Here is a 22,407-nt window from a genome sequence, read left to right on the forward strand (position 1 = left end):
TCAAAACACAATATCTTACATAACAAAATCTTAAAATATGGAAAGAGTATAATTTAAAAAGACTCTACAAAATATCACATTTTGAGGCGATGGAAGAGTCGTTAAATTGTCTATACTAGCAGAATATCTCAGCAAACTGTGCTGCAAATGTGAAGGAACCATATGTGGATCCCTCATCTCATCTTCATTTCCTGGGTGTACATTGTTGTAACTTTGGAACTTCACAATTATTAGTTACAGATAGGCAATTGATATAATTTGTATTAGAATAAGTTACTATGATTTTTGGTTTTCGGCATATAAGCTGCTCATATTGCAATTGGAGGCAACAATTAACACTGTGAATTCATCTAGAGCCCAAGATATCAATATAAGTCCGGAGAAAGAGTAGTCCTGCCTTTAACTAAGAATACATCCAGCTAGTGAATTGTTTTTGTCATAAACCAAACTGTCATTTAATTTGGTGACAAAATTCTCTCTATAATAATACAAAATCGTTATACCATCATTTATTTGCAAATAAAATTTAAAATGACACAATAGTTAAAAATAATACTAAATTTAATATATTAAAAAAAGTAATTTAGATGACAGACAATTTATTTAGAGTCTAGTTTTAATATATTGAATAATTCAATCAATCAAAAGTATTTTGACAACCATTAAAAAAAGTGTTAAAATTTAAAATTTAAAGCAGAGTATTTTATTAAAAATGTCTAATTTAAATCCAATCTCAATCATGCAATTATCTAAATATATGTAAGAATAATTGACCATTTGTACCCATGATAGTTCAGAACGCTGACAAATATACCCATCGTAGAAGGAAACTGACTTTGTAACCATGAGAGATGGGCTCCGTGTGACAAAAATAGCCTGGCTTGGGTTGGCACCTGCTTCGAGTTTGTATAGTCCTACATGGCAATCCGAACCTCCCAAAGCCCAATCCACGTGGAATTTAACATTAAAAAATTTAACATTGAAGAAAAATTCGCGGACCTTGACTATGCCCTAGCAGAGAACGTCCTTTTGTTTCCTAGCCGGAGAAGATGCCGGGAACACTCCGAAACCATCAATCTGAAGCTACGGCTTTCAACGTTGTCATTCGGAAGTTGGAAAAGGCATTTGGAGCAGTACAGAGCCATCAAAACGAGAACGTGGTAGAGGAACTTGCAAGGAATAGGCAGCGGAGCTCGAACCCTGGGATTTCGTCGCCGACGGTGTAGAGGTCACCCCCTTTGCTCGGCAGAGAGCTGAGGTATGTCATTGCCAGTGTTAATTTATTTCAAATGTCACTGAGACTAGTTGGACAGATTACATTACCATATGAAATCGTGGCTGAGAGTTGCTAAATTAGTTGATTAATTGATTTAGGGTTTCTGTTAGGTGCTGAAGTAGTTGATTTATGGTTTGTGTTAGGTGTAGTAACATGCACTGTTATCTTAGAATGTGTTGGTTTATTTCAGTTTCAGGAATGGCCACCATCCATATAACACTATGTATTAATCATAGAGGACGGTTTGAGAGAGGGCCGTCTGGGAAGCTTACTTATGTTGATGGTGAAGTCACAGAGATAGAGAGGGTTAATGTTGATACCTTGAATGGCTTTTTCGTATCTGATTTGGTGAAGGACATAGGATATACATCTGTTTCTAAATTTTTCTGGCTGGAACCTGGGAAAGGGCTTGATGATGGGTTGAGGGAGCTCAAGGTTGACATGGATATAGTTAGGATGTATGAGGCAGCTGTGAAGAACAGTAACAGAGTAAATGTATATACAGAGCATCCGGTGGATGAGCCCGTGTTAGTAGAGGAGAACAACATGACTCCATCAAAGAGGAGAGTAAAGCGGTGTGCTAAAAGGGTTCCAACTCCGAAAAAGAGTCCCAAAAGAAGGTTGATAGTAGTGGAAGATGAGGATGATGCTGATATTGTAAGTAATCTGCAAGTTGGGATGGATGACCGAAAAAGGAATGAGACCCAGAGCAGGGAAGGGGCCTATGAAGCACATACACAGGCTGGTTTGGATGCCCAAAAAGAGGACAATATCATTATGGAAGAGGAGACAGCAGACCCACAACTCTCAGGTGTTTCTCAGCCTCCCCCAACACCTGGCATACCAGATAAACCACCATCAAGTCAGTCCCAACCTTCCCAGCCACCTATTGAACAAGATCAGCAACCAACACATACTGCTTGTTCAGACTCAGTCCCTGCTTCTGAACCCAATGTCTCTACACCTCTTGAACCAGAACAACTAACCCAATACACCCCTCATCCATATGGGAATCCACTCTCACAATCAATCCCTCAGACATTCCCACCCTCTGACACGAATAGGACTCCCCAGAATGATCAGAGCAATCCTTCAGAGGAGGTTCAGGGAAGGCCAAAGGTGAATAAGAGGAGATCAACTAGGAGGCCCCCCATACAGGCCAGTCTTTCATTCCAAACCCCGATCCAGACAAGCCTCCAACCTTCTACGTCCCCGTTGATGATGATGATTTCTCTGATGAAAATCCTGGTCATCATTGCTATGAATCAGAGGAATTGCATAACATAGCAAGTGACGACGATACCGAACAAACTCCAGTTTTTCCTCAGAGCAATCCTGCTGCTCCAGTTAACCAGGTCCTGGTCATCATTTTAGATTGCAGCAACAACTTCAAACATTATGTATCTACATCAGTGTATCACATGAAAAGCAAACCAGTATAGATTAGGAACAACCCATATCATTCAAAAATTTTAACTATGACAGAACAAAGACCTCTCTTTTTACAAGTCTTATGATTTCATAACCAAATACAACTCACAAAACAGACAAAATGCTACCCCCAGTGCAACAGTAATAATCATCACTCTAATTTCCCTAATTTCACCCCTAATTTCAACCCTAAATTTGTCTATCTTCTTAGCCATAATTGAGGATGCTTGCAGATTTTCCCCCCTGAATTCAGAGTCAATCCATCATCAGGTGTTGCATAACAATGCTCGAACTTCCTCTTGGCTAAACATCTTGCCACACCCTCCCATCCTTGTTCGAGTTCATCCACCCAAACAAAGTATCTGCAATCTCTTGTCTAAGAGAAAAAAAATCCCAAATTTGTCAACTAAAACTCAGAAATCATTGTCTAACCTCAACAACAACAGCAGCTGTCCCTTACCGCCCATAGAGGACATCTGATGAACCATCTGTTAGGGTTCGTAATCGTTCCAGACTCCATCAACACAACATCTATCCCACAGAAACATTTGCCGTCGAGCTTCTTCTCCTTCATCTTCTTCGAACTTGAAGAACTGCTGCGAGTTCCAAAATTTCCATCTGAGTTAAATCTGCGTGATGACATCGCTGGGGTTCTGAGATCACTCTGGGTTATGGTTCGAATTGCAACAAAATTTCAGATTTGGGGTTATGGTTCGAATTGGGGAAGAGAGCTTGCTAGGGTTTTCATTTCAACCATTATCTACGTATACAACGTTCAGATCCACGTGGATTAGGCTTTGGGAGGTTCGGATTGCCATGTAGGACTATACAAACCCAAAGCAGGTGCCAACCCAAGCCAGGCTATTTTTGTCACACGGAGCCCATCTCTCATGGTTACAAAGTCAGTTTCCTTCTACGATGGGTACATTTGTCAGCGTTCTGAACTATCATGGGTACAAATGGTCAATTATTCATATATGTAATTATATTTTTTCTGTTATGTACAGTAATTGTATTAGAGAACCATAAAAGAATAAGATTGTCATTTTAAATTGATCAAAGAGTAATACAATTGCTCTAACAATGGCTGCTCCGATAATAAATATATATAATTTCAACTGAAAAATAATGGACAAAGAATTAAAATGGGATATGAAGGAATAAGATTGTCATTTTAAAATGGAATATGAAAAATCAATGACTGCTCAAACGGACAAAGAATTAAAAGATTCAGTTGATCATATGTATATACATAAAAAAAAATCAAACCCTAGCATACAAGAACCCTACCATCACCAACAACCATAATCAACCAACGTCTCCCAAAGATTCACTAATAAAGTAGAGCGAGAAAAATGAAAAACAAACTTCAACCAATATTTTGCAAAAAACAAAGCATTGTATGTTGAGAGTAACGAAATCCACATGGAGACAGGAACCCGTCCCTCGAATAAACGGAAACGGGGTGGGGATTGAGGTACCCAGCCCATAAAGACTCGCTAAATTCCCAATAGTGTGAAATTACTAAAATATCCTCTTTAAAACATCATCAAGCCAAAAGTTCACCATAACCACCACACTAGCCGAGCTATAACTCACCAAAAACTCAACCTGCTCTATTAAAACATCGTTAGGCTAAACTTGAAGGCTGTGATATGGTCGGTAAAACTTAATTAAAAAGCAATAAATCGGCCTTATACGTTTAGCTCGGCCCCACACGTTATGACTTATTCAAACGTCATAATTCGAATTCACACAAAATAAGTATCGTAACGACTTAATACAGTATTACTATTGAAGGTTACAGAAGATTTAGAGAAGGGGGGTTAAATCTATGGCCTTCTTTTGCTTTGATGGATCAAGCCTTTAATATCAAACTTTCATTTAAAATCTGTTTGAACTGTGCAGCGAAAATTTTATGAGACAATTTTATTTTGTCTCATAAATATTAGAAAACAGAACATAGAGAAAGAGAAGAAGAATAACACAGGCATGTATCCTGGTTCGGTTGCCTTGTGCAATGCAACCTACATCCAGTCTCCACCACAACAGTGGTAGAATTTTCACTATAATTAAAGTATTACATACACCAATTTCTCAAGATTCTCTCAATCCTTTCTCTCTCAAGTTCTTATCTAACTTGACTTAGTTATGCTAATACCTAACTCTTCACTCTAAGTGCTAACCCAACTTAGAAAGGGGCACCTCACAGTTACAAGACGCAAGACATATGAAACAACCTAAAGAAATCTGAAATCACTCTAGGCTTTTCTCTCAAATGTTTCACTCAGTCTTTTGTCACTCATAGGCTTTTTCTTAATTTTTCTCTTTCACCCTTTTACCTCTCAAGAAATTACAGAAAGATATACATTGAAAATGAAATACAGACTGTAAAACATGAAGGAGATTGATGCTTTAACAGCCTCTGTTGCTATAGGTTGAACCAGATTCAGCTAACTCAGAATTAGTTCTTCATCTTGGCGGAATGCTTCTTTAACTTAGAAAACACTGTCCAAAACGTTGAACCCTTCACAGTGAAGCTCTCAAATAAACTCAGATTCTGGTTCTCTCTCCTTGTCTTTAGAAAGATGAAGATTTTTCTTTTTGTACCTTTTTCTAAGTTGCTGTATTGATCTCTTCTAAGTCAACTCTTCGAGCTGTGTGCTTCTCAGGCTTGTCATTCACTTTCTTCAATTAACCTCCAAATTAGGGATTTCAAAGTTGGTCATTTTGCTTGACCGAAGATCTCAGATCAGTAAAGAGAAATGTTTCATTGTAATCCCAAATCTGAACCCTTGAGCAAATGCTTTGTCCCCAAGAAATAATTTTAGCCTTTGATTCACAACAATGATTATCAGAGAACACTTTCTCCATTTATCCCAAATTGGAGTTGTACAGATTTGGAGAAGGATTAAATAAAGTAAATTGCATGTAAATGAAAATAAATCACCTTTATCCTCTAACTTAGCTTAGCTTACTTTGATTTGGGTAATTAGACACTACCTTTTGAGTTTTACCTTTCTCTTTCTTTCTTCTCTTGGTGAAATGAACAAGGAGAACGACTCTCTCTCTCTCTCTCTCTCTCTCTCTCTCTCTGATTTTGACTGAAGCAAATTATGTGAACGTTGGCTTTGGAAAGCTTCAACTTGGTGGAAGCTCGCTTCTTGGACTTGGGTTGGATATATGTTCCATCTGGCACAGCTGAATTCTTTGTTCTATTATTTTTGGGCTTTGTTAGCTAGAGAACTCACTAATAATCTTTGTTTCAATTACTCTATCTCATTGGGTTTCTGTTGTTGTAAGTTTGGCCTGCAACATTATTCAAAACAATTAAAAGCTAATTGGGTGTTTAACCCATTAGATCAATGTTTTTCATCATCAATTGAGTTAGTTAATTTCTTAACTCAACAACTATCCTTCAATGAAAATGATTGCCAAAAATGTAACTGTTCTGCTTCACCTCACATAAAAAAGGTATGACATGTTATCTTCGGCAGAACGAGCACAAAAAATACACACAATACTGACTTAAGCATCGGAGTGCCTTTTGCAGGTGCATCCCTCCTTTTTGTTCTCACCGTGATGTGGTATATTCTCTGGACGAAAAGCTCGGACATTTAAGCCACTAGCTCAGAATTGAGGATAACAACTCGGTGCCGATGGTTGGAAGACGAGTTACATCCAATCCATTCGCACAAGAACAGTTATTATGTTGAATATGTTTAAATTGTCTTGTTTTTTGTTGTCCACATTATTCCCCAGCCTGACAGGTCAAAAGACTAATTCGTCGCAGATCTGAGCTCTATTTAATAGTCTGTTGTTGGTCAACGGGTTACTACATATACAAGGCTCCGCTACTTGTTTAAGCAGACGAGTGAACTGACCACTCAACCAACTCAAGTTAGTTATTTTAATTGTCTTTATATTTTAGTTGAATTATATAAAATCTTATCATAATTTTTTTATTATTAAAATTTAATATTCACGGATATCTACAGATATATGCCTGTTCTATAAACAAAATAAATGAGATCTGTAATAGAAATAGAGCGAAAACTAGAGGAAAAAGATGGAGAAAGGAGAGAGTTTCTACCCCTATAAATATTCATTACCATCTCTAATCACATTAGCACTTTGATAACTGATTTAGTACCGAAAATAATAAAGAAAATCTTGAAAGAAATTTGAAAGACTACTATAATTAAAACTCTATCTAACAGATTATTATAAAAAAATTTAAATCTCAAAGACCATTTAAATAATCAGAAAAGCTCTACATCCATTTAAAAATTACATGAATGTTATCCAAGTACCTTCCACTATACGCGTTTTACACTCGTTTGTTTTACACGTGCCTCATATAACGTATATAACGTAATCCTTCTTTTGCGTGATCAACCTTTCTCAATGTAAACCTTGTTCTATTCTCACGTTTTCTTTCTTCTTCCTCTTCTCCTCCTTCTTCTTCAACCTAATTAAATTCGTTCTTCTCCCCTATTTGCATTTTTCTTCTTTGCATTATGGATCTGGATTGACTTCAACATAATTAGCTTCGTCGTTCTTCTTATTCTTCGTTTTCTTCGTCGATCTACACTTTTGAATTGAAACAATGAATGAATCAACTTTAAATCAGTTGAATGAGTGTGATTTGGATAATTCTTCCGAAACGCATCAATTTGATGAGGTTTGGATTATTGAATTTTGAATCGAATTCAATTGAATGCAATTGCTAATTTTATTTGAATTGAATTGAATGGACTGAGGTGATCTGTATCTGAATTGAATTGATAATATGTATAATGGTTTCGTTCATTGTGAGTAACTTTTCAGTTTGGTAAGTACTATAGAGTTGTTTCACCATATCCATGTGTTCGGTTCGGTATGCAGAAAGGAGTCTAAAAAAATTAGACGAATATATTCTGTTTTGTTCCCTAAGTACTATATAATTGTTTCACCGTAATTAAGATTTTGGTTCACTGTATTTAAGATTTCAGTTCACCGTGCAGATCAACTGTGTTGTGGATGAAAAATTCATCCCAAAGGTGGGAATGATTTTCAAGATACTAGAAGAAGCTGGAAAGTTCTACAAACATTATTCCAAACTTGTCGGTTTTTCTACGAAAATAAGGAACACGACTCGGGACGGAGACAAGATTAAGAATCAACTAATTGTATGCACTAGAGAGGGGAGGTGAAAATCCAAGATATCTCCAACTTTGAAGACAAACCCTTCAGCTGGGTTAAATTGTCCGGCCAGAATTTACATACACATAATGAAGGATGTTGGTCTTTGGACAATTTCCAAAGTTATGGTGGAGTAACATAATTATTCTTAACTTACATTGGTGGAGTTTTAAAACTCTTTCTTGGATGGATTTTCAGGGTTTAAGGTTTTGAGTTTAGGATTTTAGGGGTTTAGGGTTCAGTGTTCAGGGTTAAGGGTTAAGGGTTAAAGGTTCAGGGGTTCAGGGGTTCAGGGTTTAAGGTTTAGGGTTTAGGATTTTAGGGGTTAGGGTTTAGGGTTTTATGGGTTTAGGGGTTCAGAGTATGGTTTAGGGTTTATGGTTTTAGGGTTTTAGGGTTTTAGGAGTTTAGGGTTTATGGGTTCAGGGTTCAGGGTTCAGGGTTCTGGGTTCTGGGTTTAGTGTTTAGGGTTTAGGGTTTAGTGGTTCATGGTTCAGGGTTTAAAGTTTAGGGTTTAGGATTCAGGGTTTAGGGGTTCAGTGTGTTTCCAACTTTCGGTTCGCCTAGTGTATTAATTTCGGTTCACTGTGTTCAGGGTTCAGGGTTGAGGGTTTAGGGTTAGGGGTTTAGGATTTAGGGGTTCAAGTTTCAGGGTTCAGGGTTTAGGATTTTAGGGTTTTAGGGATTCAAGGTTTAGGGTTTAGGGGTTCAGGGTTCAGGATTCAGGGTTCAGAGTTTAGGGTTTAGGGTTTTAGGGTTTATGGGTTCAGGGTTCTGGGTTTAGTGTTTAGGGTTTAAGGTTTAGTGGTTGAGGGTTCATGGTTTAGAGTTTAGGGTTTAGGGTTCAGGGTTTAGGGGTTCAGTATGTTTTCAACTTTCGGTTCGTCCAATGTATTAATGTCGGTTTACTGTGTTCTTTTGGAGTTCGTAATGTATTGGTAAATACAATGATTGCAATCATTGAGAACCTGGAATAAAACAACAGCCAGACAGTTTCAACAGATATATAAATTAACATCTCAGATGAGTAATCCATCTTGAATCAAATATAAATATTAACATTAACATTTAGATTAATATTGACATATATACATTTAAAGTAAGCATTTTTTGCTTTTTAAACAAGTTAAACAAAATATTGTTAATTACAATCAGCCAATCATAGTACATGCTATTTACTATCTAACATTTCTGGGACATTTGCCAGGGCACCAAATCCCATTTCTTCCACTCTATCTTTCTTTTCTTGACTCATATCCCTGTACACTGTTGCTATTGACTTTGTTTGGCATCTGCAATAATGAATTTTTTGCAAGTTTTGAAACAGAATGCTAGGATATATTTATAATACAAAATAGATATTATTCAAATGAAAGCGGATAAATATATTTAATCTACTTACGTTATAGTGCGGCTTCTCCTTCATTGTTGCCATTGTCTTGTTCTGTTTTGCTTTAATAAAAAATTTTGGTCAATACACTCAATACATCAACAAGCACAAACATGTATATCTTAATCAAGTCAATTAAAATGCCATAGGACACCGAATCGAACAACATTCACTTGGTGAACCAAAATCACAAAGGTCACCGAATCGAACAACGTTCATGTGGTGAACCAAAATCACAAAGGCCACCGAACCGAACAACATTCATGTGGTTAATAAATGGTGATCAACTTTCAATCAATAAGAATAGTATTCCTCCATGCAAAAGAAGTACTGAAGATAGTAACAACCAATTTCAAAGCTCTAGTTAAACTATCCACATCGATAAGAACAAGCACGTATATCTTAATTAAATCAATATCTTCCAAAAGAAAAGTTTTTCAAATTTCATAAATTAGGTGTTCTTTCAAAATGACATTTGCAAATTGGCTTCTTTAAAAACTCTTACTGAAATTTATCCAATATAATGAGACAATTTTACAGTAGTATGGCTTATCAAAGTTAAAGAGTTGTTTCTAATGTCAATTGTCCTAAACAAAATTTACATTTGGGCAATACACTATTTGCTTCTCAAAGGGATCCAAACTGAAGATTCTTACTAGCATTATATAGGACAGCCTTAACGAAACTCATTCATGCACAGAATCAAACATTATAAATAATGAAACAGTTAGGAAATGATTTGCTGCATGCTATCACAAAAGGAACCCACCAAATCGAACATCATTCACTTGGTGAACCAAAATTACAAAAGTCACCGAACCGAACAAATCTCAAAGCCCTAATTACACTATCCACTGAATTGAATGAAAATAATAATAAATTTCATTCCAAGGGCTAGTTATACTGTAAAAATGCATTCACAATAGTTCCATCTACTAAGCGAAACAAATCAATCTAGTAAACCTAAAATGCAAGTAGAAGAAGCGCGACATTGCAAGATTTCAAATGAACAATAGTTTTCTCATACCTTTGGTAGTCTTTGTTGCAGTTTTTGTTCGTTTCTGGTTGTTGCTTGCGAAATCTTCTCCCGATTCCTTTCTAGTAGTGATTTCCGCAGAAAACATGATTGAAGTTTGAGTGATGTTAAGAGAGATTCGAAGAGAATGAGTCATTTCGTGTATTGGTTTCGTGTTAAAGAAGATGTAACGTTTTTTCATAATGAAGTGCGAATGAAAAAGGAAGAATTTCGTTTGTCTCTAGCGTGTGTTTTCACTCGCCATTTAATGCGTCTGATTCTGTTTGAATTTTGGCCAACTTAATTACATATAACTATGGATGAGTAATAGCCAATGTTTGGATGAGTCTAGGAAGCCATCAAGGATATTTACTCGGTTAATGTCCTGTTACAACATAATTGGGTTACTACAATGTGGAGGTAGGGAGCTGATGATCACTGTCACTTTCTCAGGTCCCCGACCGCGTGAGACCTTCATCTTAAATGCCTTCATTTTCTTTTCTTCTCTTTTCTGCCTCTTCCTTTCTTCCATAGGCCACTCAAAATTCTCTATAATCTTCTATCAACAACCCAATTCTTAATCTAATATTACAAACCTTTCGGATATTCTTTTTCTTTTTTTTCCCTACTTGATTGATGGGCTTTAACCTTGTTGTGAGGATTCCTCTTCCATGGCAATGGCAAAAGCAAAGGGTCTCTGCTCCTTAACCTCTCTCTCTTCACTTCTCCTTCTCAACTTGATCCTCCTCAGACTACCCATTACAGCACTTGATCTTCTCCTCATCTTCCTCCATACCCTCTTATAGCTCATACCTTTAAAAAATTCATCTTTTTTTTAGGGTTTTTCCCCTAATTTTTTTTTTTTTGCTTTTTTTTAATTCCCCCTTCTGAAAAATCTAATCTTTGTTGTGAATCCGGTTACCCTTTTGGATTCTGAGTATGGCATCGGTGTTCTTGTACCATGTTGTTGGGGATCTCACTGTGGGGAAGCCAGAGATAGTGGAGTTCCATGAGAGTGAGACTGTGGAGACTGCAATCAGGGCAATTGGTGAATCCCCTGAAGGGAGCATACCAATTTGGAAGAAGAGATCTCATGTTGGTATTGAGAACAGTGAGATGAGGCAGCAGAGGTTTGTTGGGATCCTTAATTCATTTGATATAGTTGCTTTCTTGGCTAAGAATCAGTGTCTTGAGGATCAGGACAAGGCATTGAAGACACCTGTTTCTGATGTGGTTGTTCCTAATAATTCTTTGCTTAGATTGGTTGATCCTGCAACAAGGTAAACAAGCAACCTATCCCTACTAATACTTTTTAGATTCGATCATATGAAAATAAGTAAAAAATTAAACTATACTTGTTGGGTTGGTATGCTTACCATGTGTTTGTTGAATTGCTTAGTCTAATCCACTCAGTTAATCTGGTTCAGGTAAGTTTGTCCAGTGTCTCTACCGACAAGAATTTCGTTGACTTGTGTTGAGCTGGATTAGTGCTGAATTGAACTGATGATTGTGCTATTACTATAGCAATTCTATAGGTTGCTTTGGTGACAATTCTTTGCGAGTGTGCAATGGGATAAGATTCTAATGTTTGCGTGTGTTTTTGTGTCTGATCATACTGATAGAATGCTTTATTACATCATACATGGATGGAGGGTGTGTGTGTTTTTGGTATGATTTGTATTGCTAATAGAGATGAGATATTTGGGGAATGTTGTTGCAACATCATATTCTTATAGGCATCTAGGATTAGATGAATCCAATACTAGTATTCGAGATCCTTCCCCGGAATATGATTCTGTCAAATTACAAGTATCTCATGCCTCTGAAAACATAAGTGGCAGATTTGTATTCCCAAGTAATTGTTTCATAACTTTAGTCTTATGCCGAGCACATGTTTCTTAGGTACCCACGTATGGTTTCTCGTACTTATGTAGGAAGTAAATACGCCTGTATACCGCCTAGAAGTATCCAGAATTATATCGTGTTATCTGAAGTTCTGTCCTAAATGTGAATTTATTGCTTTCTTATATTCATATGAAAATGAAGTTTAAAGTTTATCAACTATTTGAATTCTTGGAAATAATTGTTTTTGCTTGGTTACCAAATCGGCCCTGGGAAATGGTGTCCAATATATGCTCTGGTTGTAAAAGTCACCATCTCAGGATAAAGTGCTCATATTTTAGGGAATTGCCATCTTGTCTTATGAAAAGAATAAAAACATAGTAACAAATGAAAATGTTGAGGTTTTATTAAGCTTCAAAAATCCAATAACTAATCTGGAGCTGGTTTTGAAGTTAGACATGTATGGTAAAAATCCAATAAATTATTGGTTTTGAGCTAAAAGGTTTCCACATTTCCATCCCCATTTTTTATAAGAAAAAAAAATGCATAGTCATCTAGTTTAACAAAAATGAATTGATGTTGATCTAAATTCAAAACAAATTCAAGACAAATATGTGTCTCTTGAAGCTAGTTTAAATTTAGGTAGATTGCGTAACTAGTAATATTCTTGGATCAGTTTTCTAATTTGCTTAACACACCCTTAATGTTTCATTTAGGTTGATAGATGCACTGGACATGATGAAGCAAGGTGTGAAACGTCTTCTTGTTCCAAAGAGTGTGGTGTGGAAGGGCATGAGTAAGCGATTCTCGGTTATCTACTATGGCAAGTGGCTCAAGAATTCTGAAACTCCTAGCAGCAGCAGCAACAACCTACCTGCCAACATGAATCGAAACTCTTCATCTTCCAGTGCTGCTATCCGTGACAAGTTCTGCTGTCTCTCTAGAGAAGATGTACTCCGTTTTATCATTGGTTGCCTTGGTGCTCTCGCCCCTCTTCCTCTCACTTCCATTGCTGCTCTTGGAGCAATTAATTCTAACTACAGCTATATCGAATCCTCTTCTCCGGCCATTGAAGCAACTCAAAAGCTTCCTCAAGACCCTACTGCAGTGGCAGTCATTGAAAGCATGCCAGATGGCCAGCGTAAAATCATTGGAGAAATTTCATCATGCAGGTTATGGAAATGCGACTATCTAGCCGCAGCATGGGCTCTAGCCAATCTCTCATCTGGGCAGTTTGTTATGGGAGTTGAAGACAATGTTACCACAAGGACCCTGCCCGATTTCTCCATAAACTCGGCAGCTGGAGAAAATAATTTAGTTAATGGTGGCAGTCCAAGAAAACCAAAAAAGTTCAGTAGCAGGAGTATCGGGTTCTTCAGTAATTCTGCAAGCCATAGTTTTGGTTCCAGGAGCATGTATCGGGGTAGAAGCGCACCTCTGACATGTAAAGTTACCAGTTCATTGGCTGCAGTCATGGCTCAGATGCTATCTCACAGGGCGACTCATATTTGGGTGACCGAGGATGAGAACGATGAAGTTTTAGTTGGCGTGGTTGGATATGCCGATATTATGGCTGCTGTAACCAAACCACCAACGACCTTCGTTTCTGCAAATAGATCGACAGAAGCGATTGGAAACGAAATTCAAAGTTGAAATTTTTGTTTCAATTTGTTGATGTTTATGAATCTGTCATATTATGTTAAAAGGTGGATTGTGTTGTTTGTACAAGTATGTATTGTTTGATAATAAACATGAATAAGCAGTATTGGAATGAAAATGAAAGAATAATAGCTTTCTGTTCAATGAGTAGAATTCTTGCTTTATTTTGGCATCTTAGTTTGACATGAAAATTTCCTTCTTGATCAACATGAGTAACATGATAACCCAGTTCAATTGATGTAATCATCTCCCTTATTTAAGTTTTGTTACTTTTGTGAGATTAGGGTCAGAATTCAAAGTTGTTCTCTTAAAACAAGTTTTAAGATGAATTTTATACTTCAAAAGTAAAAAATAGAGGGACATAAAATATGAATTTAATTTTAATACATTGTCAGTGTAAAATTATTTTACACGTGTATATTACATTAGTAAAAATAATTATCTTTTAATATAAAAAAATATAATAAAAATACAAAATCCGATTGCCTTCCTTTTTTTTAATAAAATTCTGGTTAGCTTAAAAAAAGAAATAAATAATATTTAAACAACTGAAATAATTGACTTCTTTTTATTACAGATACGTTGTATGCTTTTAGATATATGTATTAAAGAGTTATGGATGGCTGCGGTTGTTTATATAGCATAACTTATATTTAAATAAATAAATGGAAATATTGACGGAGAAGTTTTATTTTAATATATACTACACATGATCTTTTTTCAGTAAACTCCAAGATAAGAAAGAAAAAAAAAAGTTGTCCATTATAAGAAGAGAAAAGATCTCCCTAATAAGGTGCCGGTCATGTCTTTGAAAATATTGATGACCACAAATAATGTGGTTAATTATTTGGCATGGCCATGGTTGATATGATTATGACTTTAATATTATTATTTAGCATTATACTAATTTTGGATTCCTCCTCCAACACAATCATTCATTTTTTTTAGTTTCTACATAAAAATTAGTCAACAAAGCCAACTATTGGGATTGGATTGTTCTACAAATAAAAAAAATCCTTGGATACTCCAAACATGTGGTATGAGGCGGTGAGGGAATGCTAAGATATAAAACATTAGACTCCTTTTCCTTGATTTATTATAATGGAATGATGTCACAAATTTTTGCAATGAATATATAAAGAGTTCTTTGAGAAAAAAAAAATAATTTTGTCTTTGAACAATTATAGCACTCAACTTATATATTTTGACGAAAAAATAAAAAAAAATTACAAAAAATACATTCGAATAATTTTATTGTTAACAAAAATGTATCCAAAATTTATTATTGACAAAAATATATTTAAATAATTTTAAAATACGACAAAAATGCTAAAAAAATATTTTTTTATAAATGACAAATGACTTTTATATTTAACAATTACTTATACATTTGATCCAAACTTTTATAAGAATATTTAGATAATTGTTTAAAAAATACACACAAAAAAAGAGATAAAAATTTGATCTCGATATTTTTATTTTATTTTTTAAAAGTATTATTGATTGTTGAAAAAAAATCACAAAAAAGTATATACTTAGAAAAAAATACCAAATATTAAATATAAAAATATCTCATTTTTTAAGAAAAAGTATATGGAACCAATTCCAAATCAGTCAAGAATAGAACAACTTAATTAATTATAAATATAGTAATTAGTTTTATTTATTTATGATTTAAAATATTGGTTATTAAATGTTTCACCACATTCAAATTAGAAGGATATACGTTCAGTATCATTGCAACATGAATCACAGAAACTGATTCAATTAGCTTCCGTTTTTTCACCCTCCTTCTTTTTTCAAATGCCTAAAACATGATAAATCAGAAAACAGATTCAAAACCATCCAATTTACAAAGAAAAGAAACATCCTAATGCCTAGTATAAACACTATCCACGTAGAGGTTTTAGATTCACCCAAAGACATTTGACTGATTTTTTGCTAGAACCATCTTAGTTCCTAGCATTATTGTTTTTTTAATCATGCTTACAAAACACCACATCAAAATTTAATCTCTAAAATATTTTTTGAGAATACATATTTAATGTTGGATATTTTTATCGTATTTTTAAATTATTTGAGTGTATTTTTGTGAGCGTCAAAATTATTCGAGTGCATTTTTTGGTTGCCAGTTTAACGCTTTAATTTTTAATAGAGTAATAATAACGACCAATAGTATGGTAGTCAATTTCAACTAATATTATAATAAGTTACCAAACAAATTCAGTATAAAACTCATTAAAGATGAGCTTTTGTTGAATAACAATGCTACGAGCACAAGTCTTTTGATAATCAAACTCAACTAAATTGACCCAACTACAATTAAAGTACAAAGTCTTGTGTAATAAGATGCTCATCACTCATTCAAGTTGTTTGATTATTGCTTACTTTATCACACTTGATTTTTTCTCGAAAAATTACTTATGAAAAATGTAAGTGAAATAATAAAGAAGCTGAAATGTTCATTATTTATGTGCTATAATTCATATTTTGTGCTCATTATTTCGGTCATAAAATTCATTATTTATGTGCTGTGATTTATTGTTTGTATTAATTTTCATTGTTTATGTGCCGTGATTTTGTATTTGTGTGCTGATGTTCATTGTCTGTGTACTGTGATTTTGTATGTGTGTGATGAGTTTTATTATTTGTGTGTTGTGTTTCATTGTTTATGTGCTATGATTCATTATTTATGTACTGCTATATGCTAATTTGATAGAATTTTAACATATCTTCAAAGATTTAGAAAAGAATATAATTTTACAATTCTTTTCAATGAGTTAAATGAATATTGAGATGTAGCAATTGAAAGAACACAAAAAAGAAGAATACCTAAATTCTCTACTGCATTGTAAATCCCTTCTTGTCAACTAAAATCAGTTGATTTAGTCATTAAATAAGATTTTTATCTATAAATTTAGAACATGAATATTAATTCACTGTTTTAATATCAAGAATACAAATATTTGTTTTTTGCTTATTGTAAAATCCTTGAAGATTTGGTTAAAAACTCATTATATAAATTTACTCTTTTTTTTTTGGTTTGCATCAGGGTATCCATCAGGCCGGAAGCCCAATGACTAATCCCTCAAGTACTGCAGAGACACACAAAGTGGGCAACCCTCCCAAGCAAGCAAACTCCATTCTCATCCTCCAGTGAGTATTGAACCCGAGAGAGATGGTTAAGGAACACAGACCCTCATCCATCTGTGCCAACTTGCGTTGGTTAAATTTACTTTCTTTAATCAAATATTTATTCTCTAGTATAAAAATATTTTTATTTAGCACAAAAACTAAGAATTATCTTAAATCTCTCGTTTTGTTGTTGTCTTTATTGCATAGCCCAAAAACTTTTATGGCTTGCACACAAATTATGTATGATAGCACCCAAAATATTTGTGTCAGCACAAAGAAGAAAGATTGTCTTAAATTTATCATTTTGTTGTGTCTTCATTCATTGCATAACACAAAACCTATTATAGCTAGCACACAAATTGTGTAGCATAACACACAAAATATTTGTATAAGCACAAAAAAAAAGAATTACTTTAAATCTTATTTTATTGTTGTCTTCATTACATAGCATAAAAACCGTTGTGACTAGCACACAAATTTTAAAGCATAGAACAATAACGTCTTTTCTCAACACAACAATTATGAGATGTATTAAACTAATGCTCATTTTCTGTTTTATTCTAGCATGTAGCAAATCCATCATATTATCTAACTAAAATGATAAGAAAACAATTCACATATCTCTTTTATAACAAATACAAATATCTTTATTTATCTTTGTTTATGAATTTATGTTTGATCGATCTCATTAAATCTCCAAATTAAAAATTCATACTTTGTCTATGATAAAGACTTAAACATGGCTCTACTATTGATCCATAATCTATCAAATTCAAATCCTAAAAAAACAAAAATCAAATTGAAAGATTTAAAAACAAGTTAAACAAATCATAATATAAAAGGGGATATCAAAATTATCTCAGTGAGAGTTCTTTGCTTTTATGCATTTGCAATTTTTTGTTCAGTGCTTGATTCCAATCGTTTTTTAGGACGTTTCAACTTCTTCAAAAGTGTTAAAAATAAATCATCCCATCCTGACACATACTGATCATTAATACCATACAAAACTTGATTCTGAAATATATAGCCACAGTACAGTGAAGATCATATAAAAAATAAGTTTTGGTTTGTCGCAGTACAAAAATATTTAAGCCTATCACATATTTTAGTTAGCATAGCACACAAATTCACATGTATAGAATAAAAATCAGAATCATAGAACAACACTAATTTGTCAAACAATAACTCAAAGAACGTAAACTAAGATCATCTAAATAACTAGAATCAAGAAAAAAAAATATATACAAATAGCACACAAATATCAAGCATAAAACAACTAGTAATCGAAGTTAATACCCTGGTAGCTCACACTAATTTATTACCGTTCAATACAAAAAAAAATTCAATTCATATTGATTTAACTCATCTAAACTACAATTTTTCATTATCATCGAAGGTATGCGTATTTAACGAAAACTCATCCGATTTCACAAGCACTACGTCGTAGATTGAAAAGATTTGAAACAAGATGTAATTAATGTAAAATTCTGAATAGAATACACAAAAATCTTCTTTATATATATTTTTAGTACAATTTTCTTTATATATACTAGTATATCAATTAATACTACCCTATTTATCAATCTACTATTCTATTTATTAAATATTTATAATATTAAAAATATAAACAAAATAATAAATATTTATTTATAATTATTAAAAGAAAAAGTCTAAGGGCCAATAACTTTGTTAAATTCTGACCAGTATGTAACCAGCAAAGAAAAGTGAGCCATTGGATGAAATCTCATACCAATCTCACACTATTAAAACCATCATTAATAGTTATTTAATGGCTACAAATAACAAAAGTTACTAGCCCCTAACATTCTTCTTATTAAAAATCATGAATTTAAGGTTTAGAAATAATAAAATACTAGTTTTGTGAATGTGCATAACAGAAGATATTCTAGGCCTCTAGGGACAAAAATTTGGTACAATAAATTCATGTCGTCCGTATTTATATACAAATACAGTATAAAGTAGAAGTGGATATGTTGTTAATATCTGCAGAAGAGAATTGTTTTTTAGAATTTCTGTCAATATAAATGAAAACAGTGAGACATTACTCAACCATCGAATATAGCTAATATCACACCACTAATCTTATACAAATGAACACGTTATTATTAATGAAAAATTGGAGAACAAAATTGTATACGTGTAGTATATTTTCAGTGTGTAAGAATAATTAAGTAGATATTTGATAATTAGAAATTACTAAAGTCAAAGGAGAAAGCCATGTATAGCACGACACTCATGGGGGCAAAAGATAGACGTGTCAAATTCAGTCATTCATGCAAAATTATTGGCTATTTAAATATAAAGGGACAATTATTTTACATGTGATGTGAGGAGTGTGACAATGATGTTTATAAACACTGAGTTTTCTCTAGACAGTATCCTAAGTGAAATTATATATTAGTGTTTTAAAACTGATAATTGACTAATTAAGGTTGTTTAATAAAAGTTGATTTTTAAAACTAACATAATTTTTTTTTGAATAATTGACGAATTATTTGAGTGATTAGTTTATTTATTCACTTAAATAAATATCGGATAAATGTCAGGTCAAGATTTAAAATCTTTTTTGTGTATACTTAGATGTGTCATTATAAAAAAAAAACTATAAAATTGCTGTCGACGAAGAAGTGATAATAAGCTAGCTAGGGATCTTCGGATTTTTTTCAGAAATAAAATAAAAAAATACATATTTTTTTAAACACTACTTTTAAACTTTAATTTTCTAAATATAATTTTTTTTGTTTAGAGCAAGTTTATCGTACCTCCGGCGAATTCTATAAAAATTATAGAGATCGCCTTATCCTGGCGAACTCCCTTTAAATTTATTGAATCCCACATTTTTAATCCATTTTAATCCATTATCATCATCTTCAAATAGTATATAGATTTACAAATAGTATATAGGAGTACACAAAAATACATAGACAACAAACATGGCTTTTTTAAGAAATTTTTTTAATTATAAATTAAAAAAATAAGCCATATTTAACAAGGACAACCATTATCATTATCTCCAGAAATACACCGCTACACCAGAATAAGTCATATTTAACAATAATTTTTTTAATTATAAGTCGTATTTTATTTTGAAAAAAATTTTAAAAAATATAAATAAATTTTTTCAAAATAAAATACGCTTATAATTAAAAAAATTCTTGTGAAATATGGCTTATTCTAATGTACCTGTGTATTTCTGGAGACTATGATAATGGTTGTCATTATTAAATATGACTTATTTTTTAATTTATAATTAAAAAAATTCTTGAAGAAGTCATACTTGTTGTCCGTGTATTTTTGTGTACTCCTATATACTGTTTGTAGATCTATATACTATTTAAAAATGATAATAATGAATTAAAATGGATTAAAAACGTAGGATTCAAAAAATTTAAAGGGAGTTTGACGGGAATACGACGAACTTGCTCTAAACCAAAAGAAAAATTGTATTTGGAGAATTAAAATTCAAAAATAGTGTTTAAGAAAATATGAATTTTTTTAATTTTATTTCTGAAAAAAATCCAGGAATCTTCATACACTAAATATCTAATTAATAATGCTCTTTTTTTTCTTTTTTTCAATCACACTAGTCATTTTCTGAATTGAATTTTGTTTTTATTTTTAATACTTTTTACTTTAAAAATTTTAAAAATAAAAAGTGAAATTAAATAAAGAATTATTTTATTATTTTTAGTATTTTCTTACCATAACCTTAAAAACCACAAAAAAGTGAAAACAAAACCAGACTAATATAACTAAACCGCACATAAAAAAAATATAATGTATTAGTAATAAAATAAAGAATATTATTTTTCCTTAAAATAATGTAAAAGTCGTCCAAATACATATATATAATTGTGATTTTCTTTGGGGTTCAAGTTATCATTCTTTACCATTTGATGTATTTTTAAAATTATTTACATTTTTGTACTCGATTATTTATTTTGTTTTCACTGCAATTAAAATAGAGTCTAAACAAAATAAGTAATATAATTTTGTTATTTATTCCATTTACAAACGAGATGTTTATATTTATTTAAAATATCACACATAATCTTTCATAATGTTTAATCTTAATCATTTTTTAATATAGAATAATACTAGAACTTATATTTATATATGGCTGCCACTCCTTTTTTTTTTATTTTTTGGTTTCAGCCTTTTAGGTGGCTGACCCTTGTAAATAGTAATAAATTATTTACTCTCTTTCGAAAAAAAAAAAAAAACACTCTCAGAGATGAGATTTAAGGGTTTATCACTGATCAATAGACATAAGATGAGATTTAAATTTTCGACACTTATTTAAGTGGATTAATGAATTAACTGCTAAATCAATCCAATTATTGGTCCAAGTGTCACAAGGTTCTAAACATGGGTCATATTCGTAAAAGGAGTGGCATAAGCCCATTAAGAACCCAATAAAAATGGACTGGGCCTTCAACACCCCATATAAAGTTTCTTGATAAAACAAAATAATGATCCCATCAAGTTTGGGAACATTCCTAATAAGTCCTCCAAAAAATTAAAAAAAATTAAGAACATTCTATGACTTGAATAGATTCTGAAATCGGACTAGTTATTGAAGTGGCAAAACTAAAAATTTAAAAGTTTAAAGTTTAACTAAAATAATCAAAATTGAACTAAATATAATAAAATAATATTTTCATATAAAAATTAAACATATAAAGTATCTTTTATTATTTTACTCACAAATGTTGAAAATTCTGATAAGGTGGAAATGAGGTGGTCGTGGCTGCAGATGAGTTGAGTTGGTATTGGTAAAGGGTTACAGATTCCGGTGTAAGTTAGGTTAAGAGGTTAATTTTAAAATTTTAAATAATTTATTTATAATTTAGATAATTTTGTCAATTAAAATTTATCTTTTATAGATAGAAAAATGTTATATGGTCAATAAATATTATTATTTTATATCAGTATTTAGTAATAATTTACATTTACATTTATAAAAGTATTATATTCAATAAACATATAGTTTGTACCTATATTTATCAGAATTTACACACATAAATTAATACAATTTTGTATCTATATTTTTCAGAGTTTGCAGATATAAATTAGTAAAAGTTATTTGTTAAAGACAATTTAGTACTTGTGCTGGTCAAATGATGGCAAAAAAGACTAAAACTTATTATTCGTATGTAAAAATTTTCTTCATGAATATAATATCATTTCATTTTATCATGGACTAATTTATCTGCGTTTCGAATATTCATCGATAAAAGTTATAGTTTACTCTTAATGAAATAGTGGCAAAACAAAAAATTTAAAAAGTATGAAAAATTAGATATTTGATTAGAAAAAAATAATTGAACAAAAATAAAAAAATGGAGGGAAGATTGTAATCTGCTTGGCTTCCCAAATAAAACCAATTTTTATTGCAAATTTTAGGCAGAGTAATATGATTTTGCCACTTTTATGGATCTGTGGGCAAATTGT

The 22,407-nt window shown here is 32.5% G+C and overlaps 1 protein-coding gene and 1 pseudogene across 1 annotated transcript; both read left to right on the forward strand.

Annotated features, from left to right (window-relative positions):
* The first annotated feature begins 1,474 nt into the window (after positions 1–1,474).
* LOC148569396 (uncharacterized) lies at positions 1,475–2,495 on the forward strand (annotated as a pseudogene).
* An 8,188-nt stretch (positions 2,496–10,683) lies between these two features.
* CBSX6 (Cystathionine beta-synthase (CBS) family protein) lies at positions 10,684–13,941 on the forward strand. Its single transcript, XM_016338501.3, has 2 exons — positions 10,684–11,576; positions 12,855–13,941. The coding sequence occupies exons 1-2, from the start codon at positions 11,236–11,238 to the stop codon at positions 13,789–13,791; spliced, it is 1,278 nt and encodes a 425-aa protein (XP_016193987.1). The 5' UTR covers positions 10,684–11,235; the 3' UTR covers positions 13,792–13,941.
* Positions 13,942–22,407: the final 8,466 nt, after the last annotated feature.

This window comes from Arachis ipaensis, chromosome B4, assembly GCF_059453495.1.
Source record: "Arachis ipaensis isolate K30076 ecotype BB chromosome B4, ASM5945349v1, whole genome shotgun sequence".
In the NCBI taxonomy this organism is placed as follows: Eukaryota; Viridiplantae; Streptophyta; class Magnoliopsida; order Fabales; family Fabaceae; genus Arachis; species Arachis ipaensis.

Excerpts from the sequence above, each read along its gene's own strand:
- CBSX6 (XM_016338501.3), top strand. The coding sequence starts at position 11,236 with ATGGCATCGGTGTTCTTGTACCATGTTGTTGGGGATCTCACTGTGGGG. Across the intron at positions 11,577-12,854 it reads TTGGTTGATCCTGCAACAAG|GTTGATAGATGCACTGGACA; the intron begins GTAAACAAGCAA and ends TGTTTCATTTAG.